At 39.1% G+C, this 27092-nt stretch overlaps 1 protein-coding gene across 12 annotated transcripts in view; it reads right to left on the bottom strand.

Moving 5' to 3' along the window:
- LOC119553141 (formin-binding protein 1-like) overlaps positions 1-27092 on the bottom strand; it is a 36029-nt gene that overhangs the window by 1805 nt on the left and 7132 nt on the right. For 2 of the 12 annotated variants that reach the window (XM_037863348.1, XM_037863347.1), the window contains exons 3-10: positions 6870-6985; positions 4708-4758; positions 3309-3453; positions 2764-3233; positions 2512-2698; positions 1747-1782; positions 599-948; positions 457-531 (exon numbers count right to left, since the gene is read on the bottom strand). In XM_037863348.1, coding sequence (XP_037719276.1) covers positions 457-531; positions 599-948; positions 1747-1782; positions 2512-2698; positions 2764-3233; positions 3309-3453; positions 4708-4758; positions 6870-6985 — 1430 coding nt within the window. Of the gene's footprint in view, positions 1-396; positions 532-598; positions 949-1746; positions 1783-2511; positions 2699-2763; positions 3234-3308; positions 3454-4707; positions 4759-6869; positions 6986-16049; positions 16149-27092 lie in introns of those variants that run through there. The other 10 variants (XM_037863341.1, XM_037863340.1, XM_037863351.1 and 7 more) reach the window with 7 other exon arrangements.

The following is a 27092-nucleotide window of genomic DNA, read 5'->3' on the forward strand; positions in this document are numbered from 1 at the left end:
CACCATGGAAAAGGCAAAATGAAACGAAATATTTGAAGAAGTTGCAATTTTCACATTATTAAGTGTCATCATGTTTGGTGTAGAGCAATAAAGAATCAAGACAAAACTACAAATTAGAAGTAAATTGGTATTCAAATTTTGTATCTTTGGCTTCTTGTGGACTTTCTGGGCTGTTATTGCTTTATAGATTTGGGAATGAGTCGAATGAACCAACACCAAAGAAAATGCCACACACCTTGAACAGTGCAGTGATATAGTATGATTTAAATAATACAGATTACAGATTAAATATGCGATGCCAAATTATAATGCTACGATAATGTATGTACGAGTATAATGTAGGTGGGTGAGATATATATATATATATAAACATTGAACGTAGACTTATGAGTGTACCCGTTATTGTTATTATTATGCCCATTTTGTATTTGCGCCACATTATCCTCAGAATCTGACCTGCTTAAGCTGCCAGCGTCATCGGGCTGGTCGTCGCCATCGTCATGATGGTCATCGGCACTGCCATTGGAATGTCTAAAGAGAAGGGCGTTCCATTATTAGATGATACATTTTCATGGTTAAGATTTGTATGCCAACTCACCTAGAGGTTCTGTGACCGTTTTGCAATTGATTTCGAGTCGCCTGCGGACTGCTGGTGGCCACCGGCACTTGGCAGGCCTTCTCCAAGAAGTCCTGGTACTTCTTCAGATCCACCTTCAGCTTCTCCAACTTGTGTTCCGACTCGTTCAGTTGTCCCTCGACGGTCATGGGATTGCCCAGCGAAGAGTTCGCCTCATAGACGATCTTCATCTTCATCAGGCCATCCCGGGCTTTCGTTTCCTGGGCGATGTTCTGGGTCAGCTCGGCGATCTTCGCCTGCAGTTTCTTCCTTCGTTGGTTAGGCGGCTGATCGCTAAAGTCCTCCTTTTGTCCATCAGCAGTCAGGGAATTCTGTGGCAATTAAAGCTCCATTAGTTGGTTGTATTATAGATATATATATGATATCTTTAGAGGCGAATGCAATGGGTAATTGAATACAAATCAGGACTAAAAGGACAAGACATTCACAAGACTCAACAAGAGTTGCACGCAGTGATTAGAATCAGTAAAAACCAAAGAAACGGAAAATCACAGATACATCAACAAAACAAAACAATAAATGCAAATATTTTGATAATCCAATGACCCGCTTTCGACATCAATCAAACCCTTTTCAAACTCAACAGGCCATTAAATGGTATCATAAAGAAAAGTTATGGAAATGGAACGAAAATGAAAAGAAGGCGATAAAGGCATTCAATCATGCGGAGGGATTTTCGAGAGCTAATGACACATAAAAAACCGAAATGAAACAATCGTAAACTTAAGAACTAATCAATATAATAATGTGTAAGTGTGCTGCTGTGGCTTTCGACTAGTTAGCTAACAATTTACTGGTTAATTTAATGTCTTAAACATTTGAGGATAATTGGTGGTGTTTATTTTTAGAACTCGACTAGGTTTAATCAAGCCAAGAATATGCCGATCGTTTGCGTTCAGGCGTTTAAAGTGAAAATTGCTCAGACTATTAATTATTATTAATGGAAACGATATGCTAGTGATGGTTAGATTCGTATTTAGCTGATTGTGATTAGTAGATAGCGAGATAGGGTGGTGTTATTAAGATTAATCGTAAGGGGCTAGTAGTTAGGGCTAGGCTTAGTTAGAGTTAGTTATTTAGTTGGGGGAGAGCTGAAAGATTCATCATACCTTCATGGTGATACAGGCTTCAATTATCTGCCGTTGCTATTGGCAGCGAATTGATTTAGTAATTTATTTTGTAGGTTTGCATTTCGTTTCATTTTAAAAATTGTATCACATGTTGTGTTGTTGTGTTCGTGTGATTTTAAGCATTTTAATCATTTCAAAATCGAATGGCAGCAACAAATGTGTGTACAAAAGTAGAAATCAAGAGTTAATCAATTAATATTGGGTGAGTTATAGAAGAAGCTTGGGATTTTAGGATAACTTTGCGTGATGGTGAGGGCGGGAAACTCAAAGCACAAAGTATTAGTAAATGAGACACAAAACATGGCAATTCATAAGCAATTCAAGGCGATGTATGTATATATGGCAATGTCGATCTGGTAGTGGATTATGCATGGCGAGGACACGAATCGAGGACTCTGGACACTTGGTACTTACGGCAAGAGACAGAACCAGGTCCAAGTGAAATAAAGATATGGTAATCGATCGATGGTTCGATCAAATTAATATAGAAATAGAACGGAAAAGAGAGAAGACTGGATGAGTAAACAAAAAGGAGACACAAACCATAACCAAGACCTACGACTTATCAATAGAACATCGAACTTAACAACTAATCAAGAAGCGTCTCAACTCAAGAGGCTGGTGCACAGAATGGAACGGACAAGTGTGGAGAACCGAAAACTCTGGACGACAGAGAGATAGAGAGTCAGGCAGTAGAAACCTCTACCGCTTGGGACCCCGGGAATTGGGCACGGACTGCCTCACCTTGTTGCTGCCGAATAAGTTGAAGATGCCCACGCGTTTCTTCAGTTTGATGGCACCCAGCGTGCCCCCTCTGGTCGTGGGGGTCGGTAACGGGTAGGTGTAGGTCGAGTCCTGCGCGGAATCCTTAACGCTATTGGACAGATCCTCGAAGGGTATGTCAATTGGTGGCGTGAAGCCCGATTGGTATCTGTATAGGGTAATTACAAATTAGTTTTATGTTTATATACATCCCATCAAAAAATAAATCCCAACCTTTCTATGACTTTGAAGGTATCCTCCTTCTCGTTGATCGATTCGCCGGCCTTCACGATGCCCTCCATGCAGCGGGCAATGATGGGCGCCACCGAGGACTCCACATCCGCCGCACCCACAATGAACTCCCGGAAGCCACGGGTGCGCTTCTCGTCCAGCTCCTGCAGCCGATTGAGGACGGCGGGCAGCAGCATGCTGAAGTGCTGCTGCTGCAGATTGTTTGTCTTCTGCAGCTGGTTGGCATACTCGTTCTTGGCATCGTCGGACTGCTGGATCTTGGCCGTCATCACGTTCTTGTAGCGCTCCACCTCGGCCCGGCTGAGATTGAGGTCCATGTCCGCCCGCTTGTAGCTGTCCACCGCCTTCTCCGAGTCGCGGTAGGCCTTCTCGTAGTTCCGCTTGGCCCGGTCCAGCGAGGAGAGCTGTGTGGTGAGGTTGTGCTGCAGGTTGGCACCATCGCTAAGGCATTTCTGCAAGTACATATGGATGTCATGGTTTAGTTATGGAGTTATGGAGTCATGGTCTGGGCCACCCCTCGCACTCACCTTGCGTTCTTCGCGCAGTGTCTTGGACAGGAGCGTCACTCCCGCGATTATCTGCAGCTGCAGGGATTCGGACACCACCTCGCGCTGTCCCGCCAGGTCGCCCACCTCCTTGAGCAGATTGCGGAACGCTTGCATCGATGTGAATCTGTAATGGAATGGAAGCTTGTGAATCAGTTCGACCTACGCCAATTTACGCCTTGGGTGGACTTCAAGATTTTGTGCACAAAGAAAAATATTCTTGAATTTGAGAATTGGAAATAACTGTTTGAGGCTATATCCCTTGCAGAAAAATCAATACTAGTGGAACAAGTAAATAAAGTTTGATAGTTTTTAAGGTGTAAAAAAATAGAAAGAAATATTTAAGAAACACATAAAGCCAAGAATTTCTTAAATTTTAAGAATGCAGAGTTCTTGAATAAAATTTACATAAATATTCTTAAAAATGGCTTTAATTAGCTATATTAAAAATAAAGAGAATAAACCATATAATAGTTTAAAATAGATAAACTTAAGTAACACATAATTTTTATTTTGAGAACAAAGCATTTTAAGAATAGAATATTCTTGAATATAACTAATAAAACTATTTTTAGAAATTGGTTTAATTGGCTTTAAATGTTTTTATTATTATTATTATTTCTACTGATTATTTCGTCTTCTGAAATTCACAGATATTTTTCTTTGTGCAGACCCACAGCTTTGTTTATGAACTTAAGACAGTCCATAGCCGAGGGCCCGATTTATGGAGCTCTCGGTTTGACAGAGTTGGACACGCGCTGTGGAACGCCCACGCGGCTCCGGATTCCGTCCGTGGTTTTGTCTTTGTGGTTCGTCTATCATCGCCGTCTGTCAGAATGGCCACTCTATATGGCCGGAGGAACGGGCATATATATTTATGGATTTTACAACTGAATATGGCAAAGCGCTTGGCATTTCATTACCAAGTCTTCCACTTGGCTATCGTCATTCATTGTCATGTTACACACATGCCACATGCCACATTCACATCCAAATCCATGGATCTATCCGCGGGTCATGATGTCAGTTCGCCAGTTGGGCCAGATTTGCATGGCGTGTAATTAAAAACTGAGATTCCCAGACCACACACACTCCCACTTTGAGGAGTGGAACAACTACTTGAGTCTCGGCTGGGATCCAAAGTGGATTTATTCCGCGCAAATTGAATGGCACACAACACGCACAATTAGAGCAAGAGTCATATGAGATTATCCCAACCGCGATCCACTTAGCACATTGCCGACAAATATGGCAAACAAAGTGCAACAAATTACGTATAATTTTCCAAAACATTTAACAAACGAATAAGGCAAAAAAAAAAATTATATAGTAAATGGTATATTGTGTATCGTTTCTTTCGCGTTTTTTGGTTAATGCTTACTCATTGTCTTCCTCCTCCTTCTTTTTGGGCTGGTAGTTTTTCACTAGGCGCCTGCAAGGGAAAAAAAACGAAAGGTAAATCCAAAATCATGGCATTAGTGAAACTTTGTTTATGCATAGAAAGAAATAATAGTAATAATAATAATAGTGGCAGCAGCAGAAGCAGCATTTGCATTAACACGAGACTTTTCATTTTGCGATTGCCAAGGCGGCGCACGCAAAAGATTTCACTGCGCCGCGCATTTTAATACAGTTTTTCTTTGGTTTTTCCTTACAGTTTCATGCGGCGGCTTTGTGGTCTAGTTGCCACTGGTACTCCTATCCAGACTCCCATACACTAGGAAAATTGTCTTAAACATTAAACATAAAAATTAAGATGTTTTCTGGGATTATGAGAGAATATTTCTTGATTTTCTGTACATTACATCAGCATTTTAGGAACTGGATTGGAATAATTTTAATAACAAGTTCTAGTAAAGTTTGTTTAACATTTTGTGAGATTTGGTTTATTGCAGTCTTATTAAAATTTCTGAAAATATGTTTTAGTCTGGGAACGACAAAAAGACCTAAAAAGATTAACTCTTAGGAATTATTTTAATATGTAATGTATAATAACAATGTAATATACATATTTCAGTATTCAGAAAGTTGTCTGTAATTAAAAAAACATTTACATTTCTTAATAGCATGTCAAGACTGTAAAGATTTTCGTATGACTAATTCAAATAAATAGCTCTTCAGAGAGATAAAGAGCTCTTCATATTTTTTTTATTTTAATTTCCATTTTTGATTTGAAAACGCTTAGTTATCACCCATTTATGCAAATCTGCCTGCATCCCAATTGTGGAGAGTGAAAACCTTAAGAGGCCCTTATGACTTGGACACATTTTCCTATATGAGTTAAGGGACCATGCCTTCTTTGCGAGTGTACAATTGCACCTCTGGTCGCAAACAACGTCCCACCATCCGGGGAGCTGGCTTACAGAAGAAACTGAATCCAAAGCGGAGTCATCAAGCAAAGCTCCGACTCATTGTGGGAACTTGGTGGCGGTGGCAGTGGGAAAGAGGCGATTCCCCCGCCGAACGAACACCTTGAAGGGGGCAACATAATCTTCGCCTAAATTAAACAATTATGACGGTCTGACAGCCAGCAACGACCCACGCTGCCAGGTTGGGCAATCGTCGTCTCTGGGTAACCGAAGCCTAATCCCATTACCCATTAGGTCCCCACATGTCCAATGTCCAGCACTTTTTTTCATTTCTGGGGGATTGGCCACTCAAAGGGGCACAGTCGCGTGTCAATTGCGTGGGGCAGGTCGTGGCTTACTCGGGTGTCACTCAATTTAGTGCAATCCACAGAGGGGTGCAGCTCCATCGTTCTCTGAAATTCCCCGGGATCCATAAACCTATCAGTCGTAATTGAAATGCGCCACAAGTACATAAATGCACACAATTAACTATTTACGATTATTGTTTATGGCGGCGCGTTGTTCTGTCGCCATCGCAGGCTGGCAAAATAATAATGTCCAAGACAAAAGACTTGCATTAAATACGTTTTAAGACTGTGCACTTTTTATTTTAGCCTGGAAAGGAGCCTGCTGGACAGCTGAGCAATCACTTCCACAAGTGGATGACCTTGTGCTGATTTCTTGATAGCTGCTTTTTGTTTTGTTTCGATGGATTTACATTAGCGAGAACTTTAGTCGGCTGCTAAAAGCCAAAAGACATGCCACAAATGGGTGAGGCCAGATGCAACTTGTAACAAATAGCCTGATACAAAATATTTATATTTAATTGGCTATTTGTTAAGGCCAAATTTGGAGGCGGCAAGCGGCTGAGCACTTTGCAATGCCTTAATAAGTATTTTGGAAGTATCGAAAACAATCTGAAAAAATCTCTTGCATAATCACATAAAAATATTGGTTTTTTAAGATTACTTTATAATGTGTAATCTTTTAATAATTACTGTAAGACATAAATTATTATTATTATAAGACATTAATTATTGTAAATTATTATTAATTAAGATATAACTTTTAATTTTATTTAAGCTAAGACCCCATTTATCTTTTGTTTTTGAGCACTTACATTTATAAACTCATTTTCTGCCAGCTGTTCCCATTATTATTAATTCCTTATATAAGGTTTCTATGGATGACTCACCTTAGTTTGCCGGCATATTCCGTTTCTATGGCCACTCGATCGCGTAAAAAGTTGGCATACTTGTCTAGAGCATCGATGCCTCTGTTTGTGTGTATCGCTAGATTATCGTTTTGATCCTGAAAGTAAAGAAAACGGACAGATGGAATCTATTAGAAAAGAGCTTAAAAAAATACCACTTAATGCCTTTTGACATTGAGCCAAGGCAAATGCGTAGATCACGATAAAAAAGAAAAAATCGAGAACAGCGCAAAAAATAATACGAAATTGATCTAATTTTTTAATTAGCCCGATATATCTAGGAAATAAACTGCGTAGCAAATGGAATTCACTTATACTCAAGCACTGCGGATAAAGATCTATCTTATACAATGCCCCACATAATGGAACGATTCAAAGAGCTTTCGAATCTTGAAAACTGAACCATTAACTCATTAGCCTTAAATGGGAGGACCGAATTTTAAACGCTGCTAGTTGACAATATATCGCTCGGTTCAATTTTAAATTATGGCATGGGTATTTGCAAAGATACGTATCATTAGTTTACCGCTGACACAAATATGGGCAGTCACTTCCTTCTCGCCGAGCGTTATGACATAATATGGGGCTATTTTCATTTCTCTTTCTTTCTCTGGCCGTCTCTTTGTGGGCAATTTGCAACACTTTTCAATACTCTGTTTGTCAATAGAGCGAACCAACAACAATCAAAACAAACTGCGCTCCACTTTTGATTTTATTTTCGCACGCTGGCACAAACAACAAGACCCAAAGACATCAAAAGACGCTGCCGTTTTGGCCGACTTAGCTGCCAATCACGCCCCCAAACGCAATCATCGGTGGCAGGCAGATTTGAATTTTAAGTAAAGTCGAAAAATACAAAAATAAAAGTAAAACATTTGCCGAATAAACCTCGAAAAACCTCTAAAAACCGCTTAAATGGCACACATACAAGACGCGTAGCCAATTTGCATTTGAAGTTCAGCAGAGGAGTCAGAAATTAACATCAATTACATAATGAAACCCAGTTCCGATCATGGCCCAAACAATTTCCAAGCGGTAAATTGTCGAAAATTTACGTTTTTGGTGTCTTCCTTTGCGGTCTTGGCAAATTTTGTAATTTTGTTTCAATGTGATTATAATAATTTCAGTCGTTAAGAGTGAAATTTGGCAATGCCTTTAACAACGTGACCTCCATTAATTAAAACAATTGTCAATTACGTTTTCAATACGGCATTATATCGATAGTGCGGCTGTAGAATTTGTTTGATTAGGCTGTTTATTTTATTGGCGGCTTTTAAAAATGTCTGTTGACTCGTTGCCTTGCGTCACAGAAACCAAACTTTCACCCGCTTCAAGGTGCGGCACATCTTGGCACTCAATGAAAAGCGTTTTCGCGTGGAAAAACCGAGAAATGGAAAAGTGTCTGGCGACAAGGCACAAATGTCATCCGAGGAGCTGCAGTAATTGAGTTGCAACCGCCGCCGAGGGCGTTGGCCACACAAAGTGGGTGGAAGCCATAAGGACTCGATGCGATACGATACGATACGACTTGACTGGGGTCTCGAAACTGGGCCTATAAAATACGTCCATCTGTCACTTGTGCCCCTGGGAAGTTAACCGTTTATATAATCGAGTGCCTGACGTGCACAAGAAAAAGTATGTATCTTTTACCACTTGATATTCACAGATGAAATCGAAATATAAAAAGGTCTTCTAGTTTAAATATAAAAAAATAAGGCGTTGCTTTTAAAGATACCTTTTCTTCAAAAGATATTATAATAAATATAATAATCATTTTTAAAACATTCATCATTGATACTTCTTATTAAAGGGATTTAAGATATTATCCTTTATGGTAAAAATGTACAACTAAAAGAGAAATAAGTATTTATTCTTTAGTTATAACATAGAAATATCGAATGGATACACAAGTCAAGAATGAGTACTATATTTTTTCGGTGTAGAAGTTTTCCCGCAGCGCCTTTCCATCAACTCCGCCATTCCGCTCGACAGAAAATCAAATCAAATTAATTTACTTTTCACAGTAACAGTGCGGTGGTGCGCTTGCGCAATATTCCCGCCCCCCGCCGGCGGGAAATTGTTTTTCCAATTGATCTGCTTCGACTACTACACCCATAAACACATATATGAATATATGTATATATCTAGCCAGGGGTATATGCGTGCCAGTTTTTCCATCTTGTCTGATTAAATGGAATGGCAAATTGCCCGCCGTTTGTTCGGGCAGGAAAGTTGCCATTAGCGCTATTGATTTATATAAATGTTTAATGATAGGCCCCCGAGTCAAATGCACTGATTGAGATAAGTTTATGCTGTCGCCGGGATTATGAGGTGAGAAAGGAATGTCTGGGCAGTCTGGGATGGTTCTCTATAGGCAATCAATCGATCTATCACTGATTAGCCGGCATGAATGTGGGAATCACTTATGCTTGTCTGAGACTTTTCAGCTCCGAGTGAATTTCTATGGTTGCCGGGAGGCCGAACATGATCGCTGTCGCTCATCCAACGGGTCTGACATTGATAGACGACTCTCGAGGTTATTTTGCCAATCGGATCGCATTGTTGACCTTGACCGGATCGCGATGCCAAGATCGGAGGCAGTCTGCGCATATAAGGAGTGGAATGAAAATGGAATCAAGGGTCTGTTTTTGGTTTTTTTCTTAATTGTCTCCGAGGTGGGGAACACATGTGTGGCTTGTTGCCACTCGAAAAAGGGGTGCTGTATCTCTGTGGCCCCGCGGGTTAATGACATTTAAATAATATTTATTTATTTAACCAGGCAAAGCCGGAAGATTAATGTCGCCGCATCCAAAAAGCTGGCTGGCTAACTGACTGGCCAGCACTAACAAGCTGGCCAATAAATCATGGCGAAAGTTTTACATGGGGGCATCATCATCATCATCATTGGATGTCACAGAGTTTATTAGCAGAAGGCCCCAATCCAAAAACGCATCTCCAATCCCGATTCCCATGATGACTTTCACTTGACACAAGTTGGTTCATCACCGTCAACTCGCGGGGTCCGTCAAAAACAATCAACAAAATGTAGCAATAAGAATGGGTGGGCAAAGTATAAAAAACAAAGATATAACTCTTACAATGTCCACAACCCCAAGCAAAACAATGACAATAAAAAGCAATAAAAGAAATTAACAAATTGCTGGCAAGGGAAAAAAAAACACTGAAAAGTGTTGAATTCGATTGGAGATTGTCATCGATTGTTGGGGTTCTCTTATTTTTTTGGGATTTTTCTTCGGTTTTGGTGGGGTAAGTGTGAGCAATCAGTGTCGTGAAGTGTGTGGAATGTGCGATGGGGCACCCAGTTTATAAGGGCATTCCATTAACCATTAACCAGACCCTGCTGACACCGCTCAGTGGGTCAAGATTGAAGGCTGATCCGATTGATTAAACGCATTTGTCGCGTTTTATTTGTTCACCACAATGTATTGTTCTGTTCTCCATCAATTTAATCGTGGTTCCGATTCGTTCCGATTCGTGTTTTCAGGGCTCGTGACATTCGATCAAAAAGGAGAGTTGGGAAAAAGTGGAACGGGGACGAACTCGAGACGTGGTAAATAATGGTGATAATCGAGAAAAGTATTTATTATACACTTCGTATGTAAAGAATTATGATTAAACATTTCTTCAAGCCCCAGCATTACCCATATATTAGTTATTACGAACTCCAGACGTGGTAAATAATGATTATAATCGAGAAAAGTATGTATTATACACTTCGTATGTAAAGAATTATGATTACACATTTATTTGAACCCCAGCTTTAACCATATATTAGTTATTAGTTATACTGGGTGTGAAAATCATATCATATCATATAATATGTTTAGTAATAAAATAAACAACCACTTCTCAGACTCACTTTATCTGTGAATAATAAAAGCAATAAAATCATATTAATTTTTAGGAACCCACTTGTTCAAGAGTTCTCAGCACATTCCATTTATCAGTTTGGCTTTTGAGGTTGGAAAATTTATCGCATAGGAAGTACTTACTATATTTCAACCACAAAACCCGTTAGCGGCAGAACACGCTGATAGCTGCAATTTCGTGTGTAATTTATGATGGTTGCATTAGATAATGTCAATACCCCTCGGCGATCTGGTTGAACAAGAAATAGGTAACCGCTATAATCAGGGAGCTGGAAACCAGACGATTGCACAACAGTTGCAACTTGTAAGTGGCAACGGTAAAGGGAAATCTGCTTGGCCTATAGACCCCATGCGCCCTGTCAATTGTCTTTATGCAACTACCACCAATGACTGCCAAATGCAACAGCAACGAACATTGCAACTGCAACTGCAACACAAGAGGGTGTCAATTGAAGCAGAAAGCGTTGACGGCAAATGTCTGGCATTTGTCTGTCTCGCTGGGGAGCTATATACATATATATATATATCTATGCATATACTATATATCTCCACCGATCGGTTAATACTTGGTGTACAATGTGGTTCCTGTTTGCATTACAATTGCAGGAGCTCACTCGACCAGAAACGTTGGCTTCCTTTTGCCTCGGCTTTGGCTTTTGTTTTGGTTTTTCAGTTTCAGCTTTTCAGTTTTTCAGTTTTCCACCGATTAGGAGAGAGACCCAGTTTGGACGACCGACTAACCGAGCTGGCAATGCCAACGGCTAAAACTAAATGAAACTGGGTAACAGGTGCACAAGCCAGCGAGTTGGGTTGGGGCTACGATTTTGTTACCACCGCCGGGCTCTTGTTTTGTTTTGTGCGGTTTTGGAAGCCATAGGCAATGGCTCAAACATAAAAAAACGGGGTGGCTTTAACAACAAATCTAACCAAAGTTAGTTGCCAACTACACTTGAAAGAATCGAAAATCCCAAGCCTTGGTTAGGTTGAGTCATCAATATTACGTGCTACAACCAGGGATTATTCATTAACACTCAGTAGACTTGACATTCTCTCAATGAGAATGTTTTTTGTTAAACAAAGAACTGATTATTTCCACTATCTAAACAGATTTATCTATGAATCTTTGATGACTATTAGATTGTAAACAATCTAAACAATATTGATTTTTCTTATCACATTGAAAATGTTTATTTTACTTTTAAAAAGCAGTATGCATTTGTAACTCAAAACAAATGTTGAAGTATCTTTATCTGTTAATAAAAAGTATCCAACAAGCGTAACTAGAATAAAATTGGGGCAATTTTAAAAATGATTAATGATGTAATGATTAGTTATTTTACATTAAACCAGCATTATCCATTGTATTTAAAGGAATGTGAGCTTAGGAAACTTCATATCTTTATACTATATTATATATATATTTCTTAAACGTGAATAACAAACTGATTTATAGGCTGTAAAACTGAAACAAAAATAAATTTCAAATTATTTGAGCAATAAAAATAAATAAATAGGTTTAAAATCTCTAAAATGAACTTTTTTTCCTTAGAACATTTTTTTTCTTTGAAACAGAAGTAGTCAAGAAAACCCAATAACTTCAGCTTGTATTTTTTTTCTAGCAGTGCATAAATGATGAATTCTTGAGAAGAACAGAAGCGAATGAACAACGGATTCAGCTCATGGGCAGCCGCCCAATGGAAGTTCCGCAGCACGCGTTTTTATCTGCAACGGACGTGGCACGCAAACAAGCAACTTTAGCAGCAGCAGCAGCAGCAGCAGCAGCAACATGCACAACAGCAACATATTCATTGCAGCCGATAAGCAGGGGAAGTAATAATATATACAAACATACAGGGACAGTCGGGGGGTATATCAATATCGATAGTGAAGTTGACCGCCCGGCATGACGATGAATTGTTTGCCGTCCGCTGCACCCAGTCGACATTTAGTGGATGACGATGATGTTCGCTCGATGGTGATGACTGTTCCCTTGGCCGACGCAAATTGACATTGCCCCCGGAGAGTGCAACATGCAACTTGTGGCGGCATGTCTATATGTCTATTGGCTTCCGCCACGCCCCCTTTTGCCGCCTCCTGTGTGCTGGTATTTTTTTTAGTTTAACATGACAACGTTTGGGCGGCGGCGCCTTTGTTTGTCGTGACGCCTAATGAAAATGTTGTATATGTGAAAGCTTTACAGCCACTTTTTTTATCAGTTTTTCCATTAAGCCAGGTCAGTGCGATGACCCCGCCAAATCAGTCGGCTTAAAATATACAAAAGTATAAAGTTTAGGACCCCAAATTAATGTCGAAGTGTGGGGAAAAATTAATATTGAAACTTTTCTAAGAGATAAGCAATGATTTCGAATTTCGACACATTTTTCATTTCATTTTGAAAGTATTTTTATGTTTTTAATAAGCTTAAGATTAAACGTATTATTTATTTTAGATAGTAATGTCCAAAAACAAATCCAAAATATCATGAATAATTTTATTTGTTTCTTAACGAAAAAAATATACAAAAATTAGAAATCAAGTAAAATATCTTCTTGAAAATAGCCCACATAAATAACAACTTCAAGAGCAATTTATTAGGGGTTTTCCGCAGAAATTTCCCTAGCAATTGCAAAGACAATGAGTGGGAGAAAAACGAAACTAAAGAAGCAACTCCTGACCCGTTTTCTTGCCATTTTCCATTTCCATTTCTATTTATAAGCGGCTTTCCTTGTGCTTTTCTGCTCATTTTCAGTTAATTTGCTGTAACGATTTTCCGCCTCAATGCTGCACCGTGGAAAACTCTGCTCCCATTTCCCGCCCACTCCACTCTGGATCTATATTTACATGTCGTTTGCCACTTCCTCTTTATCACCCACTCCTCCACTCGCCGCAAATTGTTGTTGACAGTGGGAACCCAAAATTAGCACATTAACCCATTGGTGCCGCTGCCGTTTGTGCCGCTATTGATTAAATAACTCTTTCTAGTTTTCCCGCACTTTTCGCACACACATAAATCGATATTTAGGTCAAGTCGGTCGACATCAAAGACAAGTTATCCAATTAGATCAAAGTACAGTGCCCACCGAAATGCGTTCCATTCATAAACCGAAAAATAAATCAAAAAGAACTAAAGATCGCATAAGTGGCTAACAACTTGATAATTACACATGTAAATATGCAATCATGCAGGCGAATGAATAAATGAATAAATCAAGCGACGCCTTTTCACAGTTAAAAATGTGGAAATTCTGTAGAGGCGGGAGAAACGAGAAAACCGAAAACCCCGCGTAACATGATCTTGGCCAGAAGCAGCAGCTCGAGCGGATAATGCTCATGGCTGCAAAAAAAAAAAACAGGAAGCATAAAGAAACATTGGCTAGAATTAAAAAAAACACATGTCTCTTTCTGGCTATCGTGTGTGAACCGTTAGTCACCGCAATGTTGTAATCATAAAAATAGTTGAGCCACATCGTTCAGTTGAACTTTAACTCTCAACGTGGCCAGAAGAAACAGAAGTCGAGAAGTGCCGCCAGCAGAAGCCGTTGGTCAAGTACTGAAGAATACCCGGTCTCCAAGATCATTAGAGATGGCCAGCCCCAAACGGTGGATGTAAATGTAAATGAATATTATGCGGCCTCCAGGCCGAGCTGGCTTATGAATAGATCTTTGGGCCGCACTACAGACCGTCTTAAAGATCAAAGGTTCTCCACTGCATTCCTAATCTTTTAATATTTTAGGAGCAGAGGTGGAAAACAATCATCCTATAATGTATATATTACTTTAAAGTTAATGAGCTTGGACTCCAACTCTTTGATTTCGAAATGTAGTTATACCCGTTACTCGTAGAGTAAAAGGGTATACTAGATTCGTCGGAAAGTATGTAACAGGCAGAAGGAAGCGTTTCCGACCCCATAAAGTATATATATTCTTGATCAGGATCACTAGCCGAGTCGATCTAGCCATGTCCGTCTGTCCGTCTGTCCGTCTGTCCGTCTGTCCGTCTGTCCGGATGAACGCTGAGATCTTGGAAACTATGAGAGCTAGGCTATTGAGATTTGGCGAGCAGATTCCTGAGCTTCTTACGCAGCGCAAGTTTGTTTCAGTAGAGTGCCACGCCCACTCTAACGCCCACAAACCGCCCAAAACTGTGGCTTCTACAGTTTTGATGCTAGAGTAAAAATTTAAACTGAAATGAATTGTTCTCATCAATACCTATCGATTGACCCAAAAAAAAGTTTGCCACGCCCACTTTAACGCCCACAAACTTCAAAAAACCGTAAATATGAACGCGGATATCTCGGAAACTATCAAAGATAGAGTATTGGGATTTCAGATTTAGATTCCGTAGCCTTGTACGCAGCGCAAGTTTGTCATGCGAATATGCCACGCCCACTCTAACGCCCACAAACCGCCCAAGCCTGTGGCGCCCACAATTTTTATGCTAGATTAAAAATTTTAACTGAAATGTATTGGTCTCGTCAATGCCTATCGATTGATCCAAAAAAAAATTTGCCTCGCCTACCCTAACGCCCACAATGCTTAAATCTGTCTTCCGCCGGTAGGTGGCGCATTTAAATCTCGCTTTGCTGCTTGCATATCTCCATTTCCCTTTGGTCCCTTTAGCTGAGTAACGGGTATCTGATAGTCGAGGTACTCGACTATAGCGTTCTTCCTTGTTTTCTTCTACCTTAACTGCCAAGTTTAATAACCTTTTAGGATGTATGAAAACCATTTAAAGAGATCTATTATAATTGTAAGAATATAATATTTCCAGGCTTAATAAACTTATTTAAACTTCCCAAATAGGAATTTGTTTTCTATCTCCAAAGTTTAAATTGATTTTAATAGATTAAAGTCAAGTTTTTGATGATGTTTTAGGAATGTTATGATCTATCACTATCACATTTCTTATTGCTTATTTTTATTGATATTATCATTTTGAAAAAGGAAGACTTATATTTATCCCTTTGTTCAAGTCCTGGTAGAACCTATTTTATTGAAAACTTCTCAATTTTTTCACAGTGCATTTCGAACTTGTTTGGGCCACGATCACGATCAGCTCTATCTACCGCAAGCAGTCGATGCTCAATTGCATTTCGGTTATGCAAAGAATCAAATCACATTTAAGCGACGACATTTAATTGCAAACTGGTTGTCCAGTTAACCACCTGCGGGGCATTCTTGTCAGTGGTCTCCACTGCTCCCAGCCCCACCAGGCACTCAGGTATTCAGGTCCAGGTACACACACCACACCACACCGCACACTCTAGCTCACCCAAAATTCCACATGGCTATCCCTGAGATCCAAAATGGTTGCAACTCCGGATTCGCTGAGGCTGCGGGCCGCATTCAAATAGCCGAGCAGGCAGTTCATGTTGAGAGCCACGAACGAACTAATTGACCAACTGTTCAGCCAGGTAAGTGGTCTCCAATGACCAGAAGAAAAGTGGTAGAAAAACGAAGAAGATGGGGAGTGGGAAAAAAATGTTCGCGATAAGCCAAGAATTTCGAAACATGTGCCATCCCAGAAGAGGGAGTGTTCGCCCCCGATATAGATAGTCTCGCAGAATCCAGAGCTCTACTCATCTCTCCACCATTATTATTATTTTTATTATACTGATTTATATATTTTGCTGATTGCCCGCTGTCCAAGTAACCTCGAAACGTGCCAAAACGGCCAAGAGCATTTTGCACTCGGTTCAAACCATGACAGCAAACAGTTGACAATTGGCGCTCGTTAGGTGAACACAGTCAGCAAACAAGAGGGAAGTTGGTCAGACTTAAGCAGTTTAGCCTACGAGTCAGAACTATAAGTACGGCAAACACTTCCGGGCAGATATTCCGAATCCGCCTTATATATAGTACAGCACACATCATATGTGTAGTGGACCTCTGGCTGAGAAGCGCCATTCAAGTTAATTTGCTCCAATTATGAAAATGCTCATGTGCTCATTAAACTTAATTGAGAACTGGGAAAAGGAGAAGGCGAAAAAGAGAAGACGTTGCCGCGCTGCAAATAGAAAATAAAAACAAAAGCCTGGGTCATCTGAAAAAACAACCAGTCTTCAGTGAATAAAGTGAATGAAATGTTTGAATGACAGTCGCCGCAAACGGATCAACGGATTTTCTTTTTCCTGCTATCATCTCATCTCATCTTCCATAAAAATACTACCATTTTTTGTGGCAAGAGGTAAGTAAAAGTACCATATGAATCAAAACACAAGACTCCATCTTAGCCCAAACAAGAGGCTTAGGAAATAAGTTGAGAAAACCATCGAGTACACTGGAAACAAAATCGATCTTATACTTGAATAGAGCTGTCTAGCCACATTTTATGTTTTCTGATTATCTATCAAGTCATCTTAAAAATGTAACCCAAATATCTAGTTTATAAGCAGACCCAATTCCAATCTAAGAGACGTTGATAAGTATTATAAATAAGTGGAGTGAAACTAAGATCGTAATTTAGGATGATTTATAAACTAGTCACGTTAGATAAGAATGATGTGCTAGTTAAATGAGGTTGAAAACACTATTATGATAATTATAAATTGGTACACTTTTTTCGGGAATTGCTTGTTTAAAGAAGCAATTTTTCCGGTGTACTTCACATTCCTTTTTGATGGGAAGCAAAAATCTGCACTGTCTAGCGCTTTTTATATACTTTATGTGACTTAACCATTTTTCAGCAACATTTTGCGTAAATCTTGCAAGTAAATTGCCACGAAAGTTGTAATCTTTTTTTCAGCTAATGTCGCTGCGGATGCTGCTAAAAGGCTAAAAAGCGAAATAAAGGGGTAAGCAGCGCGGTGGATTGACGATCCGAAGATGGAACATAGAAGCGGTGGCTCTGAGCGGCTGAAAGAGCTGAAAGCAAAAAGAGCTATAAATTTGCAGCCACATTCTTTGGGAACGGGCCAAAGCCGCCGAACAGGTTGAACTACTTTGGTTGAGCAGAAAACCAGCAGAACCATGGCCAATAATTCCGAGGCTCGGGCTCAGCTGCAAATGCAACTGCAAGACCGGACATTCGATGGACTTTTTAAGACTTCGACATCGCCCAGAACCGATTGGATAAAGCTGCCCCGCTCTATAAATAGAGCCCTGGCCGGGCCTTATCAGCCCCGATCCGCGTGGCCAGAGTTTCGCTTTTAAAGTCTCTATTTCTTTTATACATACATATATATATATCACTATTTTTTCCACTCGCTCCCGAGTGGCCATAAAAATTTGTTGCATTTCCGTTGCTTGTACAAGAAAATATGCAGCAACTCTCTTTGCAGATGGATGAAAACTGGAGCAACAACAAAAGCCTGGGCAGCATTTTCCGAGTAACTCATTTCTCATGTCTTTACTTTCAGCTCTTCAAAGTTATCATTAATCTCGGTGCAGCAACGAGATGCACACAGCTATCTGTAGGCTATGCCAGAGTATACTACATGTACATACAAGATCGTTGCTGGTAATTTAAATTTCTCACATATGTATTTACATACTCTGTGATTATACGAGGCGATAGCTTCGTGGAAAACAAGGTGGCAATTAGCCGGGGAGAAAAACTAGCCATGTAATGCAAATACTTGGTATTCCAAGATCCATAGAACAGAATGGATCAGCTCTCACGCGCTTTTTAATGCCAACAAAGAATAAATGTTTACAGCTTACTATAGCCAACTGCAATCCATTTGCTATTTTTATGGCAGGCAAGGAACAAAAAATTCTATCTATCTTCACATATTTCGTTGGGCGTAAGTATTGCAATTTCCATGTATTTATGAGCCATGAAAATGCAATGGGAAATGGCGGGTATAAAAAGAAGACACTTTAGTTGGCGGGTGGGAAAACTTGATCAATTTCCTCGAGCGTCTGCTTCCGAACTTCTGGTTGCCCCCTGCAGTCTTTCTGTCTCTCATCTTTATTTTTTTTTTTACTAACCACAGACAACGGGGCGTATGCGCAATAAATTAAGCGATGCCATTTCGCCCAGCAAGTCAACTCAAAAGTCAATTAATAACAAACAGCTAGCAACAGAAAAAACGACAGCATTTCACTGACCAGACAAATATTTCGATGTTGCGGCTTCCCAGCTGCAGATGAAGCTATGGCCAATATATAAATGCACTGGCAAAAAAATTTATGGGCATCTAAGGGGTAAACTTCATAAATAAAGATGTTAGTCCAAAGGGTCTAAAAAATATTTATTGTTAAAGCATATTGCTTTTAATAAAAGTAAACAAAAATAAAAATTTAAAATTCTTAGAAAAAATAGATTTACATTTTTAGGGAGTTTGTCATTCTTTGTAAAAACTTTTTATATAACCAGAAGAAATATCAATCTTATTATATTTTTATAATAAGACATCCTATTATATTTCCTTGAAATAGTTATTACGATATATATATTTATTACTTATTTCTTTATTATTTATTTGATTACCCAATCCCAAAGATAAATATTTTGTTGTGTGCGACTGAGAGTTGATTGCCTAGTGACGTCACAAAATGCTTGCACCCCGACTTTTGACCAGATCAAAAGGTTAACTCGGTTTCGCCTTCAACCATCGAACGTGAGAGAGTTCCAGTCTTTCGCAAACGTTGTTTTGAACCATCTTCTTCCCCCAGCTGCTTTATATTATGGATTTAGCTTATTTCTAAGCGCCCCATTGTTTTCGCAACCCAATCCCATTCCGCGTCAATGTCAATTCCAAAACCCAAGTGCCTAGACAAAGTCCAAGTCCAAGTGACTAACTAACTAACAGCCGCAGTTCAAACATTTAGACAATTGCCGCTTCGTCACAAAACGCTTTCAATTAAGTCGATGAAAAGCGGAGGAAAATAGGAAAGTTAGAAACACAAAGCACGGCTCAATGGAACATCTGCGCCTTAGAATGAAATAATGTAAATTGCCCGACCAGCTGGAAAGATCGGTGGGATCAGGGGTTTGGGTGCGGAGTTCACGAGGGTGTGGGTTAAACACGTGCCTGGTCAACTTTTTATAACGGCAACGTGGGTTATATGTTGCCTAATATATGGGGAGTACATTGAAATGGTAAAAAACCAATGGAACTCTAATTTAAATCTATTAACATTACACTTTTTTATAAAAAATAAATACAGTATATGGGTATTATAAACGAATTTCTGGTTCTTAAAAAAAATCAAGACATTTAAATACCATACAAAATATTAGAGTAAGGATTGCTAACCGTTTTTAATATACCTTAATATCCTCAAGATTTTTTTTACGATGCAGGGTATTTGCTAGTCGACTTCCTTTACACTTACTTCAAACTGATTCTGAAATTGAGTAGGGCATATAAAAGAAAGGGAGAAAGAGTGAAGGAGACAGGCATTGAGGAAGTGAGAGGGGGAGTGTCCGTCAAAATAGCCGCAAAAGTGAAAATCTAAACCAAAACCAAATGAATTCTGGTTTCAATTGCCCGCGGTTTGTGTTTGCCATTGTTTAGACACGAGTTTTGTTTTACTTTTGCGAGGGTTTGTAGGTTTGTCGGGTTCGTTTGTGTGTTAGTTCAGACTGTTCCAGCTGCTTGACGACGATAAATGCAGTCTGCATGCGATGCAGAGGATGAGGAGTATGGATGGGCAGGAGTCGCCGGGAGGTTGGCAACATTTTAGCAGCCAGCGAGAAATAAAATCCAAACTCGTTTCGACGTGCCCCAAAGTGCCAGTCGGTCTGGGACTCAAAAATGGCGGGGGACTGGACCCGAGACTCGGATACTCGGATACTGGGTCTGGGTCTGTGGCGATCCATTGTTGCGCTCAGCTGGCCTGGTTCGAATTTGCCAAATGGAAAACGCCTCGGCGGTCGACGTCCAGGGGAAAATGGAAAATCATCAAACATGTTGCGGTGATTTCATAACAAGTGTTGCCAAATGCTCGAATACAATCGGCCTATAATTTAAGATCTTTTCATGTGTATAAGCATTTGGCGGGGGCGAATTTTGGTTTGCTGTGCAGAAATTTCGTATTTGAGTGGATTTTAATCGAAAATTCTCTCTCTCTTCTATTATATTCAACTATTTTTAGCCCATTTCTTTTATATATTTTCCGTTTATTGTGTGTGAGCCTTGTTAGGTATTCTAAAAGTTCCCCAAAAAATCGTATAAAGGTTGCATCAACAGTTAACTTTGAGTGCAACTAAGAAATGCCGTTAAGAAGATTCTCTAAAGAAAAGAAATTCATATGTAAATTAGACCTCCAACTTGATGACCTAACAGGTTAACATACCTTGGCGGCGCTTTTTAATTTCCATCGAAATGATATTTCATTTGTTTATTACCGAAAAACCTTTGGTATTTGTCTGTTAGAAAACGGTTTTCACTTTTGCAAATGAACAATAGTGAATCCATAGACTGTTGAGAGATCGTTAAATAAAATGAACTTCCCAATTTGTTTATAAAATTATGCAGCTTCCCCTTTATTTCTTTTTTACCTTTCCCCAAACCGGTTTTACACTTGCCAGGAAATTATGAAAGACCCGGCCGTAGAATGCATAAATAATAAAACTAACAAACAAAAATGACTAAAGCAAACATACGAAAAAAAAACAACATCGAAATAAAGTCTTTTATCAAAACATTTTTTTATACTGTACATACAATGGAAATGCAAATTGAGTTGACGCTCGGAAATCTTTATTATTTGTAATGTTAATTATGCCGGAGGGGAGTAGTTTCCATTAGTCAGCAAATCAAATCGGGGCGAGACAATAAAGCGAATGCATAATCCATATGACTGGGGCATCTCGCATCTCGCATATGAAAACTGAAAGTGCCCAAAAGCGAAATGCGGAAATATACTGGTAAATATACGGATCTATAAACAAATTATGAACGCACTGCGTTTCAAATATAAATTGATTCGTTTTCAATTTCAATCCAAAGTAAAGTAAAAGTAGCCGGCGCAGGCCTTTTTGGGAAATTGGGAGAACCGCTTGAGTATTATCGATGAATATGGTTTCTGTCTGGCCAAGAAAAGTTGGACGTGATGTTTACTAAATAGAATGCCACGGAAATGCGTCAAGGAAAACTCAGTTTTCTGTGGGTGGCGGTGGGTTCTGTATTTCCCTCCATAGTTTTCTCTTTTATTTCGGGTTCAGGTTCGATCCACACTGACTGGCAGTCAATGTTAACGTAAACATTATTGCGGCTATCAACCTGCTTTTGTTTATAATAAATGCGCCGAAGTCTTATAAAAATAAACTCACACAACCGAATGCATTCCCATTGGTTGGAAAATTCACTTCACTTCAAGTCCAGACTTCTCTTTACTCACAGTGCTTTTCTGCTTAATTGTTTACTCGGCAGTTGTTTTTCACGTGGCTTGATTAATGTGAATTGGAACTTACCTGCAAGAAAAAGAGAAAATAGGGTTAACGGAGTTTTCATTGATTTTTTAAATATTTAAAGTTAAAGTCTGTAAAAAAGGAAACAAACAAAGATTTTCCAAGAGTGTTTATTAATACGGAAGTCAGATTCGATTAAACATTAATTTACATATTTTTTTCTTTTGATTATACAATTATTGTTTCTTTTATTTTACTTTTATTTACTACTTGATTTATGATACAAAAATGGCAAGTTTACAAGGAAAAATTCCCAGAATAAACTTGTTGTGTTCAGAAAAACAAAGGAAATTTTACTGAAAAACAGGAACAAAATATTTAGATAATGTTCCATGAAAAATATAACTGATAACCCTGTATTTTATAAGGCGCCATAAGAGGGAACTCATAATATTACTGATATTGAAACTTATGAATCACCTATTATAACGAAGAATTACAAGCACTAAACCAATTTAGATATTCTTGGAAATAGAGTGTATCAGCACTTGGCCAATGAACTGATTAAGGAAACTGCTCAATTTTCCAACAACGAGGCAAAGTCAATGCTCTCGCCTTAAAGTTCTTATTCATGTTCGTCGTCAAATCAGCGCTACCATCTTTCCATAATAGTATTAACTGAAGTAGACGTCGCATCTCCTTATTTACAGCAAATAAGCAAACAAACACGAGGCACAAACACTGAGGAGCACTCACATGGATGCAAAATAGTTGGCAGCTGCCTCAAGTTTGCACAGTTTTCCACAATGACGGCGGAGTGCAATGCTCCGGGGATCCCCTTTCTTTTCCCCAATCTCCCCTCCCCTCCTCTTCTCTCCTCCCAACCACCCACCTCCGTTTAAAGGCCCCTTCTTAACCCACCATTGCCCCCCCTTTTGCACTTCTCTGCTCCACTTGCAACCAAGCAGCGCGCAACTTTTATGCCTTCTTCGTCGCCATCTGCAGCTCCCACTGGCATACCTTATAGCTCGAACCCCATACCTCATGCCCCAATCCACTCCACTCCATCTCCATTCCTCATAGCTAGACCCTGCCCAACCCATCCCTCGTTTTGCAACGTTTTATGGCGGCGAACTGCAGTTTTTAATAATATTATGTGGCACGTTTGAGTGGCAACTATGTTGCCAGCTAATTTGGCGAGGCTTTTTCAGAAGAGCATCTCAGGGGAAAAACTTTATAAACTTTTGACACTATCGGAACATTTCCTAAAAGTAGTTCAACATTTATAGAGTGCATAAAGGCAATTAAGAAAGATCATTTTAATTTTTTAAGCAAAATAATGGTATAATAATATAATATGGTATATAACATGGTATACAATGGTATAATAAAAACCAAATAAAGGTATAATATGCAACATATATAAAAGGAATTAATGTCGCAAGGGGAAATCATTTATTTTTATTAGATCCAAAAGAAAGGTATAATATTAGATACAGTAGATAGTTCAGCTGAGCCTCCTATCATTTTTCCCGGTGCACTCTCAGTACCGATGGTGATGATCCAAAAGAAAGTAGATAAACTGATCCTCTGCTATTATAGCCATATCAGTGCAATTTCTCACGGTGGCCAAGGAAATCATAACATATAACAAAGCTGGGTAAAAAACAAAGACCGGCAGCAGCCGTTGATGAAGCGATTTGGTTCGTTAATGGATGCTTTTTATTTGAAACTGTCATAAAACATCAAAAGGCAGACAAAAGGCGAGCACTTCATGTGCACATCACATCATAACACATCACCTCCCCCTGACACGCGTTCAAAAAAATAAAAAGTAGAAATGCCTGAAAAATGATTCAGGACTGTGCAGAAATGGAAAGCGACCCCAATACCATATGGATGGTTGGGATGCGATGAGTCAAGTCAAAAAAGAGTGGATCAGGGTCCAGAGAATCGATTTAAATGCAACTTCCCCGGTTCAATGACTTTTCGCAGCTACATGTTGCCTCAACATTTGCAGTCTTATCGCCAGAGTATTTAACGATTTCCGCTATAGCTCCTCCATGTGAAGGAGTTTCGACTTGCCCACACACGCTGGCAAAATAAAAGGCAGACAACAAAGTTTGTTCTAATTTTTGCAACAAATAAGATGGCCAGGCAAACAACAATTTATGTATTGCCGAATACAAAAAATACTTGAATTTTGGCAGGGCTCTAAAGCTGGGCCTGTCATATGGGCAGGAAATGAAGCTAATTTGTTTTGCGGGTGTGCCATCTACTGCTGTTTTTTTTTTCTTAAAGGGGTTGCGGAAGAAACCGCGACGAAGGCGGTTCCAAAAAAAAGTAAAATATAAAACGAAACCCAAACTAAAGGAACCCAAACCACGCAGGCAGTCTTAACCTTCGTATTTTACAGCGCTTATGTTTATGACAATGATAAAAGCCAAGCCGGGCTGCGTCCTCAATTCCTCGTTTTTCCCTCCTTTGCATAACATTTGATGACGAAACAGGGACACAAAAGCCAGACCTTCTTGCCTCACTCCCCGGCTTTCGTATTATTCCCCTGCCTCGCCAGCTGCCTTTGAACTTGCCTTCGAGCAGGCGGAAAAAAGCTCCTTTGAATAGGGCCAAAGCTGTGACAGCTTCCTTTACCATATAGCAAAACACTCTAAAAATATTTAATAGAATTATGGGACTTAAGTTTAATTTTTGAAATCGATTTATAATATGATGAGTATCAACCATGCCAGTTCTTTTACTTTTGGATTCCATAATAAAATATTTTTCTTAATATCTCTAACATTTAGAAACCAGATATCAAAAATATATTTAAAAAGCAATTAAAAATTAATAGGAATATTATGTTGTTAGTTAGATTAATCATAAAATATTTTTTAAATTATAAAAACAAAAACTGGAAAGTCGAATTAAATTACTTTAATTATATTTTATTACCTCCATAAATTCAAAACTTTCATGTTTTTTATAGCATTTAAAATTGTATTTTTTTTTCAGAATCATCAATAATCGTTTCCAAAGATTTTCTCAACTTTTTAATTATTTAAGAAATAGGCCTCAAGAAACCTTATGAATAATGCAAAAGCCAGCTTATAATAAAACCCCCCTTATTTTAAACCCCCATTTCCTGCAGTGATCCCCCTTGACAAACAGTGTCGCACGCCGTAGAGCAAAAAAAGTATTAAACAAACATCGTAATCAAGCACTTTGCCGCAATGTTAGCGGCATTTCATGAGGGCCTGTGGGTGGGTGTTTTGGATGGGCCTGAAGGACAACCGGGCTCAGCTGATGAGTCATACAGCTGATGTGTGCAAAAGGGTGTGTGGGAGGGTGGATGGGTGGAAGCAACAGAATCAGGAGGAAGCAAGGCCACCCCCTTTCAGATGAGTCAGTCAGTCAGACGAAGTGGGTGACTCAAAAGGAAGGCAGCTTTTTATCAACTAGCTGGGTGTAAATAATGAAACGTGTTGCTAGAACCAACGGCTAAAACGTGATACAAACTGGCATTAGGGCACATTTTCCTATATACATAAATATACTTATATACAAAACACACAAGGGATCGAGAACAAAGGACATCGGTTGCCATGACGTCCCATTTACCACTTCAATTGGAGTGCATTTTGGACAAGAAAACAAAAAGCAATAGGGTTGCCCGATCCAACTGCAATTTCAAGTGATTTGTGGCCGATTTGTGTTGCCGATTTCTGGCAAAATGGCACACACACACTCCCTTTTGGATAACCAAACCAGATCCACTCGAAAGGAGGGCTCTCCAGGCATTAACTTGACTTGGTCATGAGCCATCAGCGGCCACATGTCGCCATGGCAGGAAAAGTCAGAAGGCGTGAATGAATTATCGCTGGCTGTCCATAAATCTCTAGACTAATTAATAAATGCTGGAATAATAAAATAAAAATTGCTAAACAAAAGCTGACAGCGCAGGGTCATAGTTGAGCCCAGGAACATGTTGATAATGAGCAGCGGAAAACATTTCTTATCGAGCCAACTACAAACATACTACAAATTCCGCCTAATCGAAAAGCTAGATCAACAAAATCAAAAAACACAGGAAAAAATACGTAATACTAAAATATATTTTAAAGAAATAAATAAAAAGAAAAAATGCTATATACTTTAAAGATTTCCCCTTTCATTATGAAGTTGAAATTGATATTTTTCTTGTGGGAGTGATTTCTTCTTCGACTTTATCTTTCTATGCACAGATCATAAATCTTCGTGTGGAATTTTGATTATTATCCAAAATTGAAATCTTTGATTCATGACATGGTGTTTTGAATTTTTTGCCCTCGGTTCGAACCACACCCAATTTGGCCATGTTGTTGCTGGCCAACTATAATTGAATTTGGCCTTTGTTCCCCCCAGGCAACCGCAAATATAAAAAAAAAATGTTCTAAACGATACGTAGCACTGGCCACATTGTGTATCTAATGTCTAACTAATATTTACTTATTAACCTTTGCTGATATGATATGATAGCCCATGTGTGTGAGCTGTTTTGTAGGCGACTGTGAGTGTGCTTAGTCAAACAAAAATTGTTTGGCTTCAAAACGCTACGCTGAATTTCACATACTCTAGCCAAAAAATATAACGAAAACAATGGGAATCTTGATAATATCTTAAATTTGTTTGTAGGTGAGATAAATCACTTTGGGATAAATTTGCTTATGCTAATAAAGCGCAAACATCTTGAAAGGATTGAGTATAATAAATATAAATATTTTTCAGTGTCACTTTTTGGTGTGTAAACTGTAGAAAGAAATGTCATATGGTTAGAAAATATTTATATGGTTAGGATTGACTTGCTTTAAATAAATAAATTTATTTACATTTCTTTCTTTCAAATTGATGTCTACCTGAATAGAATTTATTTAACACATTTGGAAATGGTTTAAACGTTCGTTTTACAAAAGGCAATATTCCTGTATTCCCCATAGGGTGCTTAATCTATTAGTGATATGGGACCAGGCAATC

The sequence above is a fragment of the Drosophila subpulchrella genome, chromosome 3L (genome assembly GCF_014743375.2).
Source record: "Drosophila subpulchrella strain 33 F10 #4 breed RU33 chromosome 3L, RU_Dsub_v1.1 Primary Assembly, whole genome shotgun sequence".
NCBI lineage: Eukaryota > Metazoa > Arthropoda > Insecta > Diptera > Drosophilidae > Drosophila > Drosophila subpulchrella.